Source organism: Simochromis diagramma, unplaced genomic scaffold (genome assembly GCF_900408965.1).
Source record: "Simochromis diagramma unplaced genomic scaffold, fSimDia1.1 OVJJ01000293.1, whole genome shotgun sequence".
NCBI lineage: Eukaryota > Metazoa > Chordata > Actinopteri > Cichliformes > Cichlidae > Simochromis > Simochromis diagramma.
Genome location: NW_024386801.1, coordinates 10,955,190 through 10,977,192, shown reverse-complemented (window position 1 = coordinate 10,977,192; position 22,003 = coordinate 10,955,190). Strand labels below are relative to the sequence as shown.

The 22,003-nt window shown below is 39.8% G+C and overlaps 1 protein-coding gene and 1 long non-coding RNA gene across 2 annotated transcripts in view; both read left to right on the top strand.

Annotated features, from left to right (window-relative positions):
• Positions 1–22,003, top strand: part of LOC120729836 — a 58,647-nt gene that overhangs the window by 15,233 nt on the left and 21,411 nt on the right. The window lies entirely within an intron of this gene.
• Positions 72–16,536, top strand: foxb1a (forkhead box B1a). The gene has a single exon (XM_040025760.1). It carries the CDS (start codon positions 13,292–13,294, stop codon positions 14,231–14,233), a length of 942 nt encoding a protein of 313 aa, XP_039881694.1. The 5' UTR covers positions 72–13,291; the 3' UTR covers positions 14,234–16,536.

The following is a 22,003-nucleotide window of genomic DNA, read 5'->3' as shown; positions in this document are numbered from 1 at the left end:
ATATAATTATTGTGTTATGTATCTATTTTTTTTTCTGTTGTAAATGTTCCTACAGACCATTTGATATTCAGGACTCCTGCTTTTGCCCCGTTTAATATGAATCCTTTTGTCACAAAGCCTTCTGTTTTAAGTATGTATTGTCCTAACAGAGGTAGCACTTAAAAACTAACGATGTCATAAATTTTTTCTGGCTAATGTGGCAGGCGTAAAAGGAGCTTTGGCGGGTGGGGTGAGGGTCTGGTGATTTGAGAGGAACGATGATGAGATTCGGTGGCCCAGCCCAAGCAATGAACTTGATTAAACTAATCTCATCTCTATCAAAGCATCACTCGGATCCCCCCTTGTCCCATTATTCATGGCAATGGGATAATTACACTGAGATGCATGGGGCCAGACAGATAGTACTGTGGCGCGGGCCCTCAGACCCTGGGCTATGGCTCCACTTCTATGCAGCCTGTTCATTTTAAACACAGATTAATTATGGTCAATGGGATGGTTCGCATCTGTCACTCTTAGTAGAAAAAATGGAAATTATTGCCCTCAAGATGATAAAGGATGTATATTAAGTCATCTTCTAGTTGGAGGTTCAATAGGGATGAATACAATCAGCATTTTAATTCTGACATCAGCATTGTGTGCCAGAATAACCTGGAAAACAGGAGCAGGAGACACATCAATGTCCTAAAACCAAAGTATACAGAGATAATGACAACTGACTCCAGTATTTATCGCCTATCTAAGCATATCTGCATGATATGTATGCATCTGTCAATGCAGTGTGTTGTCATAAGTTTATAGGTCAGTAAATGTCAATTGATAATGCCATCTATATTTATATATTTGCATATTTGGTTGAATTAATATGGTAACGAGGAGATTTTAGGATTTACTTAACCTTGCTTGTCCTTGTGTCCAGAACTCGCATGAGCTCAGCCACAGCAGCCTCATCTGGTCATAAAGTTACAACTTTAAAGGTTAAATTAAATTATTATTTTGAGCAATATTGGAATTGCATACAGCTAGTATATATGTTATTTTTTAATTACATTTTAACAAAGAAAATCTAACTCTTAGGTTAATGGGATGTCAAACTTTATTTATGAGCATAGATAATTATTAAAAAACATGTTATGCTGTTCCTTTTCAAGTAAATGTGTGTGCAGTTTTTCCCAGTCTACTAAGTGTTTATTTGATGAAGGTAAAAGCCAGAGCAGATGTTTGTGATCTGTGTCATTTCTTTGGTTGTCTTTCTGTCTGTCAGCAAGATTACAAAAAAATATATGAAGCAGAATTCTCTTAAATATGTAAACTCTGTAAACTTGCCTAAAGATAAAATGATGATGCATGGGCAAAGAAAAGCCCATCAAATTTTGCTTTATCCAGATCACTTCCTTTAAAACCACACATGCACTCACCAAGTGCCCTACCTAGTTTATTTATTGAGCCGGAGAATAAGAAGCTTTATCCATGATTTTATCCAGCTTAACTGTTGAGAGTACATGTTCGTAGGTTTAGTGTCTTTTTTTTAAATTTGTATTTGGATGACTGCGTCAAATGCAGCAAAACAGTAAGAGGCTTGTAGGGACCACCTGACACACACACACGCACACACACAGTTTCACATACACACCCAAAGGGACTCCTGAGGGACAACAGAGAGTGATGAACAGACACAAGCAATAGACACCCAGCTAGTGTAATTATCTCCTCGAGTGGTGTATGTAGTCACTGAGCTCTGCCCTGCCACGGTCAGAGCTCTGCGACCCTCAGCGCTCATCTGCAGGTTATTTTTTTTTTCCAACACAGTGATTGGGCTTCTTCCTTCGCAAGCCCTAAGGATGTTTTTCTGCAGTTCAGTCTTTCAACTCTGTCCCCGAGGACTAACATGTAGTCACTGACAACTGGCCATACCACTTGAAACTAACAAGATTATTTGGTTGCACATCGTATTAGCTCCCTCTTTCTTTCCTTTGTGAAGTGATATGTACCTGAGATGACACCGTTGTTGTTGTTTGTAAATCAACAGCTCTCAGTAAAATTTCGGTTTATTATAATAAACAGGGTGAGTCCGGATGTGTGCAGACATGTTTATTTTTTGTCTTCGGGGGTTTATTTATTGAATTAAAATCACATATTAATAAACACCCCTCTTTTGCGTAGTAATTCTTTATATTTGGACATGGTCCAATGCAGTAAACGTGCTCTCAGTTGCAAATGTTTATTGCGGTATTGTTTGTAATGGTCACCTTTCCCTGAACCAGCATTTTATATGCTCTGACTTAACAATCACAGATTGCAAATCAAGAGTGTTTTTAAAATGAAATGCAAGTAATAAACACTAAAAGTATAAAAGAGCTGGGTTTTACCTTGTCCATTGTTTCAATTGTTTTACTTACCTGGCATCTACTCAGACAACATGCGATTGCTGTTTTCCCCCAATGGTGACAACTGTACCAGTGATGATTTTTAATTTTTTTTTTTTTTTTTGTAATCCATCGTTTTAAATTCTATTAAGGGTTAAAGTTAGCTCTTTTAGGGCCTAGGTGTTTGTTTGTTTTTTACCTCAGCTAATTCAAGTCACTGACTGAACTAGACCTTTTGACTGCTTGTGGAACCTTTTTAATATAGTTTTCAATTGTCTGACAAATAATTAGGCTTACTTTGCAGTTAAACACAGGTCCTCCAGGTCCATGAGCGAAAGTGCAGTTTTTATTTGTATATCATGTAGCACATTAGCCAAAAAAACCCATTCAGCCTTGCTAGCCCAACTTGCTAGTGTTAGCTGATTACTCTGGAGCCATATATTACTTATAATATATGGCTACAAAAAACAAGATGGTGATCTCTGTAATGCAGCAATTGAGGCTTCAAAACAAGTGTCATGCTGGTGATGTCCATCTTTAACAGTCTTCTAATTTGACGATGATTTTTACTTGAGAGGGAGAGATTTAGTTACAGTTCTGTTATGCTAGTCCCTTGTCTTATTTATTATTATCTTCAGTGTACACCATAATCAACCTGCACATACTGGGGGAAACAGCATCACAACTAACAGTCCATTTAGGCCAAAAAATGTGAGTCAAAGATGGCTTGTAAACAAATTCAGTCTTACCTCAGCTGTTCAAGGCAGGAATTTGAATGTGTAACTGGAAGGAAATTAACTCCTGCTACCGTAGCTTCAAGGGTTCTATACTGATAAATTCTGAGAATGATTTGCATTACGGAGATGTTTCCAAGTTGGACCTGATTATACATCAATATTTTGTCAGTACAGTTAAATGGAATAGCACTTACCAGTATTAGTGCAATCAAACAAAATGAAAAGCAATTTAGACAAATTGTTGCTGAATATACAACACACCAATATTAAGTTCAATGTCATTGTAATCTATGTGTTTTAATTCAATTCAGTTTTAAATAAAGTGTCATAAAGTGTCAAATCACAATAACCCCAAGGTGCTTTATATTGTAAGGTAAAGACCCTACAATAATACAAAGAAAACAGAGAAAACAGTCGTATATGACCCTTTCTGAGCAAGTACCTTGGCGACAGTGGTAAGGAAAATCTCCCTTTTAACAGGAAGAAACCTCCGGCAGAGCCAGGCTCAGAGTGGGGTGGTCATCTGCCACGACTGGTTGGGATGAGGGAAAAAAGACAAGATGAAGGCACGCTGTGGAAGAGAGCCTAATAATTAAATGCACAGTGGTGTATAAACACATGTGTGAAAAAGAAACACTCAGTGCATCATGGGAAGCCCGCATCAACCTAGATCTATTACAAAGTCACTAAGGGTGGATTCAGAGTAACCTGATCCAGACTCATCTATAAACTTTATCAAAAAGGAAAGTTTAAACCTAATCTTAAAAGTAAAGAGGGTGTCTGTCTCCTGAATCCAAACTGGGAGATTGTAGGTGCATAATATTGCTTTAATATATTCCCCTTAAAGTCCTATACAGATGTGTTTAAAATATGACAGTTTTTGAACCTCTAGAAATACTCTGTTAATGGTACTGTGACAATAATATTTTAACAGATATATTTGCTTATGTATCTTTTTAGTACATGAGTGTATCTTGTGTTCGGAGCTTTGAGCACAGCGAACTCAATGTCATGTTCAGGAAACCAGTTTAAGATAATGTAGGTTTTGTGGCATGGTGTGTTATTCAGGTATGCAGATTACGGGTACTCTGTAGAACTGACGTAGTCACCAACAATATTCAGGTAGGCTGTAATATTTAAATGATGCTTGTTTTATCCTGTGTGAACTGTAGCCTCAGTTTACTGACAGGAGTTGCACTCAGTGCAGTCTTCTGCTGCTGTAGCTTATCTGCTTCATGGTTCAACATGTTGTGCATTCAGAGATATTCACCTGCATACCTTGGTTGTAACGAGTGCTTGTTTGAGTTACTGTTTCAGCATTTCTGGCCACTCTCCTTTGACCTGTGGGATCAACAAGGCATTTCTGGCTGGAGGACTGCCACTCACTGGACATTGTCTCTTATTCAGACTTGAGAGAGCCCTCTCTCCTCAATAGACCAGCTGTTTCTGAAATACTCAGACCAATCTGTCTGGAACCAATGGGACATTTTATCATTAATTCACATCCTTCCCATTGTAATGCTTGGTTTCAGCAGGTCATCTCCTGCACCCCTAAGCGCGAGACGTGCTGCCATGCGATTGGCCGGTTAGATATTTGCATTAACGAGCACCTGAACAGGTGTATCTAAGAAAGCAACCAGAAGTGTTATGTTATGTTAATGAGTAATATGATAATAGAAGCTGTTGTAAATTAAAATGTAATGTCTTTATTACTTTATTTATTTATTTTTTTAAACTAGGAGTTACTTTGCAGATCGGATTGTAGGTGTAAAACACACGATCGGTGATAAAGTATTTCCTGTTGCTAAAACTGACACTTTGTAATTTTTTACAGCACTGTCCAAATTTGGCTGGTTGAATGCGCTTTACCTGGATCATGTCTTAAGTGAATCAATATGTCTTTCAAGCATGGCTATTAACAGCAGTGTCCTTTCATTCCCTTTTTCTCCATCAAACCACACTAATGCTGATTTACACAGTTTAAAACCTTGGCCATATCCCTTACCTTCCAAGGAGATAGGGTAATTAAATTGGTACTTTTTACAAGTCGTTCTCAATAAATCTGAATAAATTAACAAGGCATTACTAAGACTGCTACATTAAATTTGCATAGTGTGTTTAATGAATATGCAACTGCAAGTGAAAAGGTCTGCTACTGTGAACTCTTGAAATTAGCATAACTACTTCCAGCATGTTTCTTAAATAATGCTCTCATTTGCACATCACTGAGTTGGCTAATTCTAACTTCAGTCAGTGTAGCCTCATAATTAAGACTCTTGCTTTAATTTTTAATGAAGTTTACGTTACATCAATCCTGACAGTAATGAGAGGGACATGGAAACAAAAAGGCTGCTAATAATTAAATTCACCGACCAGTTTGAGGCATAGTAATTCCTGAGGAGAAATTACATGACTAATTATTAATTTGATATTCATACCATTCCATGGATAGACTCACATAACTGCTTGTCCTGGTGCCAGTTATGCTGAAATGCAAAATGCCTTTTTCACTGCCCCCATGACTAGGTCTCACATGGATTTTAGTACACGATTAATCATGTTGACACTCGCGATTAAATGCTTTTTATTGGTCCCAGTTTATTAGGCCATATTACCTGAGTTGGTTTAAGGGCCATTCAAGACTGTCAGTGAAATGTGGGCATAAACAAGGTAATGATTGAATGACAGTGCTTCGGTGATGTGGAGGCAGATCGACCTCACTGATAATAAATGTCTCTCTCTCAGTCGAGGAGGTTTCGGTGTAAGGAATTCAGAACTGTGTTTATTTGTAGAAGAGTGTAAGAATTATAGAAAACAAGAAAAAGTGCAACAGTGCCAATGTGCGATGTGCTTTTTTTGCCCAGATTTGAATTATTTATTTAAATTAATTTTGGGGAATTAAGCACCAGCTAATGACAATCATCTCAGTGACCGTTATAAACAGGAACCCAACAGTTAAACATTTGCCTATGAGAAAGCAAACGGTGACAGCTCGGAGAAAAGACTCCATACTGTTAGGTATTAACCATGTTTGCATTTATTTTTAATTGACCACCAAAGGTTTGGATTAGTGTGTACCTTGCCAGCTTGTGTCTGAAGATGTAGTTGCAAACAGAGCTTGGTGTTTTCATCCCGTTTCCCCCCTTGGACATCTTCCTATCCTAGTTTTCGTGACAACTGGCTATTCTGCTGAAAGTTAATTATTTGGGATTGTAATAGCTTTGGTTTTGGCAGGGGAACTGAACATTTCCCTTGCGGATAAGCCTGTTAACACTCAGTCTGTGCCTACAGTGACCAATAAAGACTTTTCCTGATATGCAGCGGTACTTGACATTTTATAGGATTCTTCTTGTGCTTTTCCATTAGTGCATTATAATAGCATAAACCTCGACTCTAGATTAAATTTGTTTGATAGAAATGTAATTGCATTCTTTTGTGTGCAGTGCAGCCTCTGTGCATTTCCCATGTATAATTCAGATGCCTTGTCACATCCGAAGCACTTGCTCCTGAATGGGTCAGAGTCAACAACATTATTTTCAAGTGTACACCCTTAAGATTCTAGTAATCAACACGGCAGTTCATCAGGTCCATTACTATCCTTCAAAAATAAATGTTCTCGTATATCAGCTACGGCGCCGCTTCAAGAACTCTTAATCAACAGTGTTTCGGAAACATAAATACATATTTCTCTCTAGACATTTGCCATGCTTTCCTAAAAGTCCTTGGTTGCCAGTTAGGGGCTGCGTCTTCAGCAGCCTGATGGAATAATGATGCAGAATCTGCACTGTGTCATGTCTTGTCAGCATGTTTTTACAGAAACACATCAAGTCCCGCCTTAAATAACGTGACAAAATCCTTTTGCAGGATTGTTTCCTGTGGCCCTGTGATTAGCTGTGGATTAACAGGACCTTTATGTTTTCCTCACTGCACTCATGCCTTCAGCGTAGGTTAGCTGCCCTGTTACTAAACAAATGAATCAGTGCCTGGAACTGTGTCATGCATATTATCTTTCAGCAGGAGGCACATTGAGCTGGTCAACAATAAAGAGCAGTTCAAAGCACACCATGCAACATTTCTTGTTTCTCTTTAGGGCTCCTTGTGATTTACAGCGATGCTTGTTTATGCTTAGCAATGCAAATTTGAGTCTTACAGCGGCGTATATCACATACCAATTAAAACATATCAGTGGAAGTGGCACTTAATGATTGGTTATTTTGTTAGCCGCTCATGAGTAAACGACTGAATCTTCTGTGATGGCTGCAGAAAGACAGACAGGCAACTCTAAAATAAGAGCAGATTACAGATGTAGGTCAGAAAGAGTGTGTTGTCTCGTTTTCTTAGGTGTTCACAAACAGAATATGTTTGCAAACTTTTTTTAAATAAAAATTTCTGTGATATGTTTTTAGTCTTTTACCTTCCCCGTGGGTGTCCCGAGGATCAGCCATGTGTTTTTGTTTACGTGTGCTGTAAACACTCCTGTATTGTTATTGCGTATTGTGTTGTTCTGGTCTTTGGCTCCGTTAACCGTCCGTGGAGACCAAGCATTTTTCCCTGATGTATAAGATGAAAGACAGAACAAAATGCCCCTCATTTGGTCCCAGTTGGTTAAGTGTGTTCTGATCACTGCCAAGGTCTGGATGAACATGAGCCACACAAAGGACCGTGCCTTCCAACCACATAAGCTCACAATAAAAAAGGGATTTGCTTCCATTAGACGTCTTTCACATTAACCCCCAAAGGAGAGACGTGTTGGTGGTGTTGCGGAGGACATGTCAACTTTCCTTACAACTGATCCCTGAGTTCAAAGCTTCTTTTTTTTTTTTAATCCTGCAATTAATTTGTGACAAACAGGCAACGCTTAAAGGGCAGTAATTGTTTTGTACTAATTTTCCTGCAATGAAAAGATAATGGCAGAGCAAAAGGCAAACATGAAGGTTAGAGGTTTTAGGTTAAACTTATAACGTTGACCTCAAGAGGTTGTAATTTCCCCTGCCGTGACCCAGTATATTGATCCGTTTTCTGCCATTTAGTTTATATGTCACCTGCCATCTGGGTAGGTTGTGCTATTGTACATCAGTGTGTAATGACACTTAAGGGGAGTATGAACGTAAGATTTTAATCGTGGTATACCTTCATTAATATTACTTCACCCTCTGATCTCGTCCTCATTGCGCTCTTGCGCTGTGTTTCACGTCAAAGTCTTCCACCTCATTTTTATCCCCTGCGTACGGGATTGACCTATGTTAATTCACACCTTTTTGTGCATAAAAGCCCTTTTATCTTGCTTCGTCACAACGAAAGTTCGTTCTTCTGTTGAGTTTGTTGTTAATATATCATGATCTCACACTGATAAATAGTTCAGTAGTCTCTCATTTTCAACAGTATATACAGTGACTGAGAATTTCCATGATTATTGTTCAAATGAAACCAGTTCATTATGAGGTAATACATAGTGTATCAGTGAGGGCTTTTGCATTTTCTTCTCAATATTGATATGGATTCTGCCATATTGTTATTCTGTTTTCTCCTCTCATCTTTCACCCATTTCCATTTCTCTCTCATCTTCTTGCTCTTTGCTCCTTCCCCTTTTATATCTGTCAGCTGGCTAAGTATCATGTGTAGTTTAATGGTATGATTTGTTGTTACAGAGTCATCTGTCACTAAAGAAGCTAAATGAAATGGGAGTGAGAGTGGCACCGTCTTGTCTGTAATGAATTATGCAGGGGGGGTGGAGGGGTCAGGTGGGGGGCCGCTGTTTTGGTTACACTCCACGGCACAAACAGGGACCTCAGGTAGTACACTCATCAGTCCTGCTGTTTCTCACCATATGGAGTCAATGAACTGGGACACCCTCCTACACACACTCACACTTACCATGCAGACTTGTGTGCCTGAAGACAATCTCATAGTAATACAGTAGATAGATGGACAGACAGGTTTAAAAACAGTCCCATGTTGTCATAGTGATTCTTCAATATGACTGTAATTTTTTTTTTTAAAAACTCTCTGTGTACATGCACATAGAGAGAGTGATTACTATTTACGCTGGTAAAACTCTTCCTTTAACTATCAATTACACTGTCCCCATCTTATGGCCATTGAGTGAAACTGCTGCCTCTCGGTGTTCATACTGCTAAAGGGGGGAAAACGTTCCACAACGAAATTAGATTAAAAAAAAATGTGCACGCTCAAATGTTACAACCAGAAAAATCCCTTGGTGTCCTGATTAAATAAGCCGGGCCTCGCTATCGATATTTCTACTTTTTTTATGTCCTTGTGTGTTTAATTGGATGAAACTATTCACACACAAATTGAATTAGATTGTTCCCGCCTCTGTACAATTGAGATATCTGTTACACATGATGTGCTGTATAATTAATGCCTAATTTATGTAATTAGACCATTAAGCTTAATCCGAGCATATGTTGCGAATGCCCTGAGGTCTTCTTCCAGGTACTCCCTCTGATGTCACAAAGAAACAACTAGACTAGGACCGTAATTTTAGTGTTCCAAAAAGAAATATTAACAAATATATTTACTGTATTTGTTAACGTTGGGGTTTTACCTTTACGCTGATTTTTCTCTGGTCAAAATCCACAGCCATCTCAAGGGGGGGCAGCATGTGAAGTTGGCCTCGAAGTGGTGTGAATATTGCGTTATATAGGCTAAATTTTCCGTTGAGGAGACTCTTGTGAGAGCACTCTGTCTGCTAATTAATTGTCATTCTGCTGAATATTCATACCTTATCATCAGCGCGTCCTTAATTGCACCGTAAAACATCTCTGGGGGGCTGAAATCACCACGGACTTAATTAAAAGCACAGGCCTATTGGACGGCTTGGAGAGCCGTAGTTTGCAGCAGACAACAAAACTATGCACGCTTTCCTTTACGCAGAGCGTGTGTTCAGAGGCCAGCGGATGACAAATCCGTTTAAATCTACGGGCTACGATGATGATAATCTGCGTGAAGAACACTGAGCCAACTCAAAGAGAAAACTTGGGATTATAAACGATTGTCTTAAAATGTTTCTGCAGCTGCACTGTGTTTACTTATTGATCGGTAATGGCCTAAATTATTGCCTGAAGTCTGACATGGAGCTTCTTAGCCGACAACTGGAGAGCACCACCTGGAAGTAAAAAAAAAACCAAAAAACTATTTGAGACACATAAAAAATAATAAGCAAGAGTGACATTTGTTTATTGACATACTTCAAAACATTTTGACTTTTTTTTTTTTGGTCGAGCACCATGAGCCCCCCCTCCCCCTAATTATTCCCTGAATAGCAGTTTCTTTCCTTCTCCGTAGGTCTGGGTGGCAGCATATCTCAACTCGATCCACTGTGACAATATTGTTTGGCTATCATTCGCTGCTTTAGGATGAATGGCATCGATCCTCTTTTAACAACATTTGTTTCCTATTGTGTTCGGGGGGTGCAGCAGAGGAGGGCAGACGTGTGAAAGTGGCTGTTTGATTCTCTTTTTCATCCCCATGACCTCAGCTTTTGTGTCTCGTCACCCTGGGAATGTCACGCCTCACTACTCTACTTTAAGATGTTTCAGAAAGTGCCCTTTGTTTTGCCCCCCCCTCTTTTTTTTTTAAGCTCACACAAAATTGTTCTTGGTCTCCCCCTCCCGCTATAAAGGATACTTCAGACTGAGGCACGGTTCACAAGTGCAATGCAATTTGGCTTATCCCAACCTTTGTTCGGGTTTCTACAAATGACCAAACATAGTGCAGACTTGATCTACTGCTGCTTGAACTCGGGAGTTTTGGGAGCAGCTAAAAACCCCATTCAGATTCAGAGTCATGGTGGTATTTTCAGTGTGTGCATTGGACGGGGACAAAAGGCCTACCAATACCCCATAACCCTGAAGCTCAAAAAGCCACTCCGACTATGAGTGAGAGGAGTCAAAAAGAAGGGGGAAAAATGCCTGTGTGGCACGGCTGGTTAACGCGAGCGTTGCGGGTTAACTTTCAATCCGCAAACCCGCAGCTGGTTTGCGGTGCCAAAAAATAAAAACTGTCAAAGTTTATTCAAGTTGATAATGTAAAATAAGCCCGAATAGTGCGTGAAATGCAATCCATTTGCTGCACGCTCAAGCATTTGTAGTGCGATTTCTGCAGCTCGTAATAATCACATTTTACTCTTGTAATTTTTTGAATCAACTGCGAATTCAAACCGATTTATCTGATTTGTGGACAGACATATTAATCTGGGTGAGAACTAATAACATGGCCTAACTTTTCTTTTTCTTCTTTTTCTTTTTTGGAATGAATGGCTGACTGAACAGGCTGGATGTCAGAAGATGTTTGGCATTTGGCAGTGTGTTGTCATTATCCGAGCCGCTGGAGATAGGTTGACAGGGCCACTTCCTTTTGGACAAAACCTTTTCAGCTGAACATTAATGTGAAATGACAGGTGTTAAAAGCCACTTTGCAGGAAAATAATAATAATGAAAGAGAAAGGTGGGAATTTTTCCAGCAAAAAAAGAAAGAAAGGAAAAAACGCTTATTTTTTCGTGCTTATTTTTAACTTATTGCATGCAACACATTAACAATAATTTTACTTTTTTTTTCTCACTTTGTTTCTTTTTTCTGTTCTTTAATCTTAATCAGCTAATTAACTGATTTACTTGTACTAACTAATCGATTGTCAAACAATCCTCATACAGCAGGGAGGATGCTCTTCTTCAGCCTGCTTCTGCTTTCTGGGTGAAAGTTGCTCGGTGTCCCCCGCAATGCGATTCTTTTCGTAATCCATCAGACTGGTGATGGGGTGCACTGTGGGTTTATGGGGGGGAAATTAGCATAAATTATGAGTAAATCTGCGTGTGCGTGTGTGTGGTCCCTGGCATTGCAAACCCTCCAAGCGGAAAGGTGGCCCTGGCCAAAAGCTTGAATAGCAATAGCTCAAAATAGGCTTCCCATTTGGTTTTCACATTCATATAATTGACTTATGGATATTTTATACAGTTTTGACCACACCGTCCTCAAGGGTTTATTTGCATTTCTGAAGTACTTTCAAATCTTCTTTACATAAACACAATAGACCTGATTGCCTCATGAAGTTTTAGTTTGAACAGCGCTGTTTGCATTGTGTTGATGTTTTCATATCGTCTACTTCCGTTGTTCAGCTCTGGGCGAAATTAGCTGAGAAAAACTAATAGTGGGCTCATCAACAAACTTGCTCATGGCAAATTATTTTCTATGGTGTGTGCATTTCGCAAACAATGTTAGAGTGTAATTAGGGGAGGAAAGCAAAATGCATTTTCTCAGCATTTTTGCCTATCTGTGAAATCAGCTTTTCATTCAAATCCACGTGATGATGATGGTAATAATAATAATAATAATAATAATAATAATAATAATAAAAAGACTGATCAGCATGCTAAAACACTTTATAAAATAGCTCCTTACGTACATTACTGCGCAAACAGGAATATTGTCACGTTTTTAAAACACGCATCTATTTTAAGAAAAACATAAATATTTAAAAGCATTTTATAATGACATAAATTTGCCACGTAGTTCCCTCACATAGCGTACTTGTGAGGTGCAACTGTAAAGTCCGCTGAAGAAGTATTAGCGCATACCTTCACACACTGAGTGCCATCGCAGTTCAATTCCGGTTACCGAGCCTTCTCGCCCCTTTTTCTGTCTTCAAATGGAAATGATTTCCATTGGCCCAAGGTGTCCATGTAAATAGGTGTAAATGAAACCAGATTATGCCTTCCTCCCAGCCCCCTCCTCCCATGGCAATTGTCATGTGATAGCAAAGAGGTGGCACATTAATGGAGCGCCTCTACAGGGGTCTTTTCTGTTCATGTCACTACATAAAACTATCAGATGGTTAGAGGAAGGCCATGGAGGCATACGCTTAGCTAGTCTTATCAAGGACGCCAAATGAAGTCCATTCAGCTCTGCTAGAGGGACAAGCTGACTTACTTTGGAAGAAAGACTCGCAGCAGCCGTCACTCCATAAATGTGCACCGTCCTCGACCGTGTTCGCCTGCACACTGCAGAGGCGCTCAGAGTGGCTGCTTTGCGCACGACCCAACTCCGGCTCTGCCTGCACTGAAACTTTCTGCGGCGGTTGTTTTCATGAAGAGCAGCAAGCTTTCGCCAAGGAATTAAAGGAAGCTACTTTATTATTATTATTATTATTGCGTTTGCTGAAAAAATACACCGAGGATGCCTCGTCCGGGGAGAAACACGTACAGCGATCAGAAGCCACCTTACTCCTACATCTCGCTCACTGCCATGGCGATCCAGAGCTGCCCGGAGAAGATGCTGCCACTCAGTGAAATTTACAAGTTCATCATGGATAGATTCCCTTATTACAGAGAAAACACCCAGCGATGGCAGAACTCTCTGCGTCACAACCTGTCATTTAACGACTGTTTCATCAAAATCCCCCGGCGCCCAGATCAACCAGGTAAGGGCAGTTTCTGGGCTCTGCACCCCAACTGTGGGGACATGTTTGAGAATGGAAGTTTTTTGAGGCGCCGCAAAAGGTTCAAAGTGTTGCCCGTGTCTGATCATTTGGCTCCCAGCAAGCAGTCGGATGCCGCCCATTACCTCCAACAGCAAGCCAAGCTGAGACTGAGCGCCCTGGCAGCCACCGGCACACACCTCCCTCAGATGTCAACTTACAACCTCGGAGTGTCTCAGTCATCAACTTTCAAACACCCCTTTGCAATTGAGAACATCATCGCCAGAGAATACAAGGTCCCGGGAAGTCTGGCGTTCTCCACCATGCAGTCCATGTCTGCCGGGTACCCGCTTCACAACCAGCTGACGACAGCCTGGCCCCACATGTACAACACTAGCGTGATTGACACGGCGGCCCCAATATCCATGGCAAGCAGCGACTACAGTGCCTATGGCGTGCCCATAAAATCCCTGTGTCACGGGGGACAGTCCTTACCGGCTATCCCGGTGCCAATCAAGCCCACCCCGACGTCCATGCCCGGTTTCTCGGCGCTACCTCCCCACATCCCCGCGTTTCTATCAAACTCTCCACAGTCTCTGAGCCCGACGTCCCCACAGACAGCGACGAGCCAAAGCAGCCCTGCAACCCCGAGTGAGACTCTGACGAGCCCCTCCACTCTACAGTCTGTGGCTGTGCACTGACCACCTGAACTTTTTCTATTAAACGAACTGCTGGCTGGCTCCAAGGCCCCTTTACCAAACCCAAAGTTTATATTTTCTGCTGTTGGAATCAAGGCGAGTTGCAGTTTGCATATCGATTTATTTGTGTTCGTGTTGAATGTGTCGCTTTAAATTGTGTCAAGTCCAGCACAGAATCGTACAGTATTGCTCTTGAAATCATAAATTATTTGATAGTTCTATTTTTCAGTTTATTTTAAAATGCGAGTGTTGAAAGTGGAGCCACTGAAGGGATCCAATTGGAGGGCTGTGGGGAGGTGGGGGGGAGTTTGTTTTGGCAGTATCAGCTCTTATTTGAAGGTGGCTTCCAAATCCCCCCGTTGCAGTTTCTCAATTCCATCAACTGGCAAAACTTTTGCACCGTTTCTGTGTGACCACTGTAATGTCAATGAAATTGCGAGGCAATGACTTTTTGTTTGCTTTTTTTTATAAAAAGAAAAAAAAATACTGGAATGATGGTTAAGGGTATACCAAATAGGAATAGGGTTTAGATTTCTTCTTACCATCCCTGTAAGAAAAAAAGAAAAAAGAAAGCAAACCGAGTTACGAAATTCTTTTCAATATTGAAAAGTAGAATTTTGAGAAGTCCTCAAAATGCAAGATGTGAATATTGAAAATAACTGATACTAAAAATGTTGTAAAATGCACTTTTTAGTTTTATGTTTTAGATATCTATTTTCCAGAAAATGTTCTGTGAAACATTTAATTTAAAAGGCTGTGGTGACCATGTGTATCAGATGCTGTAAATTTGTACTTTTTTTTTTTTAGGTAAAGCATGCATTTTAAAATTTGTGTTGTTGCTGTTGTTGTTGTTGTTGTTGATGATGACGTGGGTATTGTTGTTGTTTTAATTGTTTTTTATTATTATTATTTTTTTAATTTCTTTTTAATTTTTTTGCAAGCATGCGTGCTTTCGAAAAGTGTGCCAACAGTCTGCAATGAATTGGAAAAAAAATGGTCATCGAAATATTTTCTCATTAAAAGTGAAGTAAACAATCAAAATGATTCTGAAGATTTTATCTAAGACGATACGAATTATTATTATTATTATTATTATTATTATTATTATTATTACAAATGGCAGCTTTTTTGATAGTGTAAATGTAACTTTTGGGATTTGTTTTACATTTCCGTCAAATAATAATAATAATAATAATAATAATAATAATAATAATAATAATCTTTATCCAGAACTGTATTATTTTACGAATTTTATAAGTGTGAGAAAGGCAGTGGAGGCTGTGGGCAGAGAAATGAATCGTCCAGCCGATTAGGATGCATGGAGCTGCGATGCCCTGGCCACAGCGCAGACAACCAGGCTCATTCATCAAGCTGAGCTAAACACGATTAGGCCCGACAATAAACATTTAGAAAAGCTGCAAACAGTGTCTAAATTAAGTGTTACATAATTTAGACTTCAGACGTCACAGAGGGTAATTAAATAAGCGCCATGTTCATTTTTCCCCCCTCGTTCCTATAAAAAGAGCATCTGAACGTTTCAACTTTGTGCTTTTTTTCTATTTCAGGGGACATTATCCAACAGGTTGTGTAAATACAGACGGAAGGAGATACCTACGTAGGCTGCCAAATACGCTTTTTTACCTTTTGTGTGTGGGGTTTTTTTTTTTTAGTGTTGAAAAAATAACGTGACGTTTCTGCATCCTCTATAGAAAAGCAACAGCCTATTTCGGGGCATTGAGCAAATACATTAGAATTCCGTCACTTTATACAATCCAGTAGATCAAATAAGGGGGCTCGGGCCACTTCATTCTCCCTCATTCACTTGTATTGAAAGTGCAAAGAATAGTAAACTTAGACTGGGCCACCAATGTAGATTTAGCCTTTTTTCAGCAAGACAAAAAGACTGATTTTTCACAAACACATTGCTGACTGGGGAACTAGGAAACGAGCTGCGAGACCCTTTTGGAATTTAAATCCACCCCTCCCCCACGGACTGTTTGTACAACAGTGTTAGCCCCCCACCCCTCCACCCCAACTTTGTGCATCTGTGTGTGTGTAACATTAATTCTGACTCTGGGTGATTAGATGTATTTAAACTGGAAGACCAGATTACAATTTAGAAGCAGATTAATCAGAAAATAATAATTAGGCTTGCATTAAAACCACATTAAGAAATGGAACTTTTTATTTTTTTTAATTTTTTTTAATTAAGTTAAATAAAAAGAAAAAAACTCCTAAAACACCTGTTTTACACGAGTGGGGGGTAAAAACAGTACTGTTTTAAGTAGTTTTAAGTAGTGCAATATGTATTTATATATATATATATATATATATATATATATATATATATATATATATATATTTATAAATGTGGATTTTTTTATTATTTGAATTTCAGTGTCATTTGTCTTATTTGTACTGCATTGCTAAAAGGTTTATGTAATATAATAATGCAGATAAACGGCTGTAAGGAACTTTTGTGAATAAGAAGTCATTTATTGTTAATACAACCCAAATGTGAAACGCAAACACAACCAGTGTACAAACAGAAATGCAATATTTTAATGTGCATTTAAATCATGAAACTCTGCCATCCTACTGCTCTGTTTCAGATTCACTGGATGGTTCAATTTAATTGTATTGGGGGGGGGGGGGGTATATAGGTATTTGGTGGGCAGACAATCAGCTCAGTTACAAATATATGAATACTACAAGCTTGAAGAAATGTGCAAATTGATTTAACCTTTCCAAGAGCCAATGGGAGCGTCTAAATCTCCTTGCTTTAAAGTAACAGGTGGGAGGTAAAGAGACACGTCTGACACTTATGACGCTGTAAAAAAAAATCAAATTTTTTCATAAACCCATCCGAATAGATTATTTTTTCCTTTACTAGCAAACACAAACCCAGCGTTCCCTTCAGCAAATAAATGCCAGCCTTGCTGTTTCACTCCCTTCTTCAGCAGCACCAGTATGAACTCAGCGGTATAAACCAAGTCTGCATTGTCCTTATTCTCTCAACTATGTTCCACTTATACAAAGAAGAAGGTCATCTTAGGCAGGGGATGAAATATAGACCACATGCAAAACCCCAATGTTGTAGTTTAATTAAAATAATTCATTAAAGTGGAGGCCCAAGGTAATTAGCATGTATAATTTATGATTTGCTTAATGCATGCAGGCAGTGGCCTCTGCAATGAACTCAACTTAACCTCAAGCAGGGAACTGATATGGACAGGGTGCTGTTATTTACTATGTGTTTACTGTTTAGATATTTGTCACGAGGAAGCAAGTAGAAAATCCTGGCTGCTTCCAATGCACACAAACAACTTGTTTCTTCGGTGCTTATCTTGTAGATTTATGCTCAGCCATAAGAGAGGATGTCATATTTGCTGAGGGGAAAATATATTGGGATTTGCTCTCACCTTTATCCGTTTTTTGGGGGGGGATATATAATTGCATTTATTCAGCTGGTCACTACTGTTGAAAATAGTTTATGCTGCCTGTTTGAGCTGACAGAATGAGGACATATATGTACAACACAAGGTAATTCTTCCTCGCTCCCACTGCAGACTGCCAGAAGTGGCTTTTAGAAGAAGCAAAATAATCACCGATAGACAAAATTTGCATTAATTATACTCAGCAAAATGTCAGTGCTTGACTTGCGTTTGGCATTTTGTAGCATGGCTAGTGGCTTTATTTTATTATTCCTTGCAAGTATGTGCAATTTTTATTTAAAAAAAAAAACAGTAAAACAAATATTTTCAGATGGAGCTGTGGACCATGGTAAACAGGTTTATTTTAGTGGTAAGCAGGGCAACTTGAAGCTCTCCTGATGGGTAAAAGAGGAGCTGTGGATTAAAAACAAATCTCTACTTTCAGACATTTACGACTGAGTCTCTTTTAAACTTGAGAGCTTGAGGCCAGTTAGGGATTTATCCCAAGGTTTAATCCCTGGGAAATAAAGAAGATAAGCTCATATGTTTAGCTTATAATAAGTACTGGAATTATATTTTACAACTTTCAAGACATACTCCTGACTTACACATTATCAGTCCAACAGTATTTGGTCAAATCCTGAGTCATAGTGTGTGTGACTCCCAGGCTAAATACATTACATGGCTGTGTTGCAGGGCAAAGGGCAGGTATAGCGGGCAGCTGGAGCGAGAGAGACGGGGGGAATGCAGCAACATTCAAGGCTGGCTCAGCCAAACACCCATGTGTGCATGAAATTAGAGTGTCAACATCTGATTCATGCTGCTGGGTGGTGACTGTGAAACAAATTATGTCAGCGGGTGGCAGCGGCGAAATTCCACTGAGCTGCAGCAGACGGTGGCTGTGCGGAAGTTATAGGCCATCGAGTCTGTTTTATAAACTGCGGTGAAACTTTTTTACGCCATAAAGTTTATGTGGTTCAGATCATATTCTCACTCACATCACAGAGATGGTGTTTCCAGCACAGAGGCAGGTGTTGTAAAGGAGATTCAGTGGTTCTAGGAAATGAGGTGATAATTGATATTCAAGATAAGAATGCTTATTGTGACAGTCTGTGAGGTGAAAATGAGTCCCTGTTGTTACACTGTCAGCACAGTTTTTTCTGAATTATATATGTATAATATATATGTATATATATGTGTGTGTGTGTTTATAAGTAGAACCCCTTTTCTGTACAATATATTTTTCTGATTCTGTATAATTCCATGTATTTCTTCTGATTCAAGCTAACTTGAATAATAAATTGAATAATATACATATGGATTAGCTGTTACAGGATATCGTGTATTGGCGACAGTCACTGACACATTTCCCATCTTCATTTTACAATATGTAATGTAACGCCATGACACTTCTATATGTAGATGGATCACTTGTTTTTGCCTGAGTGTGTGCAACTGTTGGGCGGGTTGAGACAAGGTGAGAAACACAACCGACACAGAACTATTCATCAAATTTCGAGCTGTCATCCTGAACTTTAAGCAACTGCGTGTGACTCACGATTAAGTTATGTTGCATTTTGGCGCATAAAGGGGTTCAGCAAGTAGCTGAACGCATATCTAATCCTATTAAATTAATTACAGATTTTTAAAAGTGTTTTTACTCCCCAGTTTTTGGTAATTGGCATGCCTGTGAAGGGCGTGTTTTGGGGATTCAAAATATCTGCTCTGTCCCAGCTTGCCTTGTGTATCCTAGTGAATCTGTTGGATCGGCAATATTTATCAAATTCTGTTTTCCAAAAAATGGCACCTTCATTGTGGGAAGCAAGTAAACTCCCTGCAAATAATCTGCTTTAATGAAGTTGCTTAACGGATTTGGCGCTGCAATGTTTTGCTTCTCGAGTGCTTTAGCTGTTAGGTGTCAGAACTGTAACTGATTCTGTGGATTTTAGCAGGCTGCTATTTCCCCTTTTAAATGTGGGACGAAAAGCTAATTTATCACCTTTCCTTGGGATCTTATCGTAGTCTCTCCAGCCATAAACTAACACTTACAGAGGACTTCAAAGGTGCAATAGGTAGCAGAGGTGAGAAACGCACATACATCCACTCGGGGCTGATTTCTTCCACACAAAAAAAAAGAAAAAAAGAAGAAGATGGAGCTGATTAGCAGGAGTGCGCAACAAGCCCCGTGGGGCAGCAGCTGGAGGAGAACTCCCAGTGGGAGCAGGGAGAGGTGTAAGTTTTGACAGCTCCTGTCTCTCCCCTCTGGATAGTGCGGGGTCAGGGCACCCTCAGCGGGCCTGGGCTCAGTGCCTGGTAGGAAATCGTCAGTAATTGCCATTCAGCCAGGGGGACAGAAACCGAGACAACAATAACCAGTGAAGAACATACAGCCCATTTCCTCTTTGTCTTAATGTATTTGAGGAGAGGATGCTACCTCCTCTCAACCAGAACAAAGCTGCAATAAAGTTCTCACAATCAAATCCAGTCTTCCAGAAGTTGTTGAGGAAGACGGGAGCTCTGGCGTGGCCAGTTGATGCTGTGCACTTGTAGCCTTTCCTACCCCAGAGAAGGCCCAGATGGGCTGTTTGTTGTTGCATAACAAGACTGCATTGTTTTGTTAATGTAACTTCATCTGTCTTTGATCTAATCTCATGGTGTCATGGCCGGTGTGAAAATCCCCATTAAGTGCATGATCCAGCACTATGCTCTTTGTGATTGTGATAATCTTCTGCATTGAAATTCCACTTTGTTCCTTTGTTTCTTTGTTAGCGAATACAATGCGAGGTTAATTAGCAGCCACTGGTAACCTCTGCGTTCCTGGATACTTCATCACAGCTGAAGTGTACTCTTCACTGGGAAACGGGGGCCCGCTGGCACTAACAAGACCAAACACGAGGGCTTGAGCCAATTGAAAGTAAGCAGAATACAAACGCGGCAGTAAGTTAATCCCTTTCAGACTAACGCACGGGGCCCCAAAAGTATAAACTGTAATTGTCTCTTCTTCACATCATTAATTGCTCTCATCATTGTTTTCCTTTCTAGAAGTGAAAACACACAAAGGAAAAACTGACTAAACCGGCGCCGCATCACAATATATTTACAGGCGAGGTTGCAGTGGTCGCATTTGTCAAACATTAAAAGATGTTAATTCGGTTATTATCCGATTCCAAGGTGTCATAGTGCAATTTTCATTCTTCCGCGGTGCAGAAGCTCTAAGCACGGTGCATTTATCTGCAATATTGCCCTTCCGCCACTTCAGATCTCCCCATTCCCTGGTGGTCTAATTTATGTTAAGTCACAAACCTCCCCTATGGCTGTTTTGAAATGTTCAGAATGGAGACTGTGTGCTCCAGGTTTATGCCAGCGCCACAATCCCCTGTGTAATTGTTCTCTATGGGAAAGCACATCTCAGTGAAACCATCTGCAAGTCCATGGGGCAGTTTCCTAAGAATGAGTGGACTTCTTAGGGGGTTCCACAGCAATCCAGTTTCTCTTGTGAAGCAAGTAATTAATTCAAATCTCAGGAAGTCAATAGCTGCCTGGATCAGAGGCATGTAGCACGCAGCTGCTGATACCTCCGAACACACCGCTTGTCCTCTCAGGAAGTCGCCGGACAAAAAGGTCACAATGGGCTCACACACCCATACAAGGCTCACATAACGCCACTTTTTCTTAAAAAAACACAATTTTTGTGTACTCTTATCACATGGTGCACTTCATTAGTCTAATTGTCATGACGATAAGAGTCACTAGTACACTTGGGAACTGGGATTCTTTATGAATGATGTAATATCCTGTCAATAAGTGAGCTTTCAAGGTTCATTTGATCCTCTAGCTATAATTATTTATCTGCTGCTGATCACTTTGTTCCTGACAATAAAAGAAAAAATAACCTGCCCTATAACTGGCTTGCCATCATTTAAAATACTGGATTGAATGTGACTCCCCAAATAGTCCGAATTGTTTTCATCTAGAGTTGAGTTTCCAAAGAAGTTTCTGTGTGGCAGCTTTTGTGATGATGCGTTCAAAAAGTGGTTGTTCTTCCCATTTTCTGCTTTTTTTTGGCTCATTAAATTCATTAAGAAAAGTGCAGAATGATGAAATGCGATGAAAGAGCCAGGGAAGCACTTTAAGAACCAAAAATGAACATCGCTTGCTTGCTTGCCGCCTCCATCTTTCTTTTCTGCAAGCTGCAAAGTAGAGCAGACGAGAACAATGAGTTACTTCAAGTTATTTACGCCTGAAGTTGACCGGCTGTGCTTCACGTTACTCGATCGCTCTCGTGAGCAGAAACTGAAGGTGCTGGACTGTCCGCACCGCCTCACACGTGAAATCAAAG

Coding starts and splice junctions, on each gene's coding strand:
- foxb1a (XM_040025760.1), top strand. CDS start 13,292: ATGCCTCGTCCGGGGAGAAACACGTACAGCGATCAGAAGCCACCTTAC.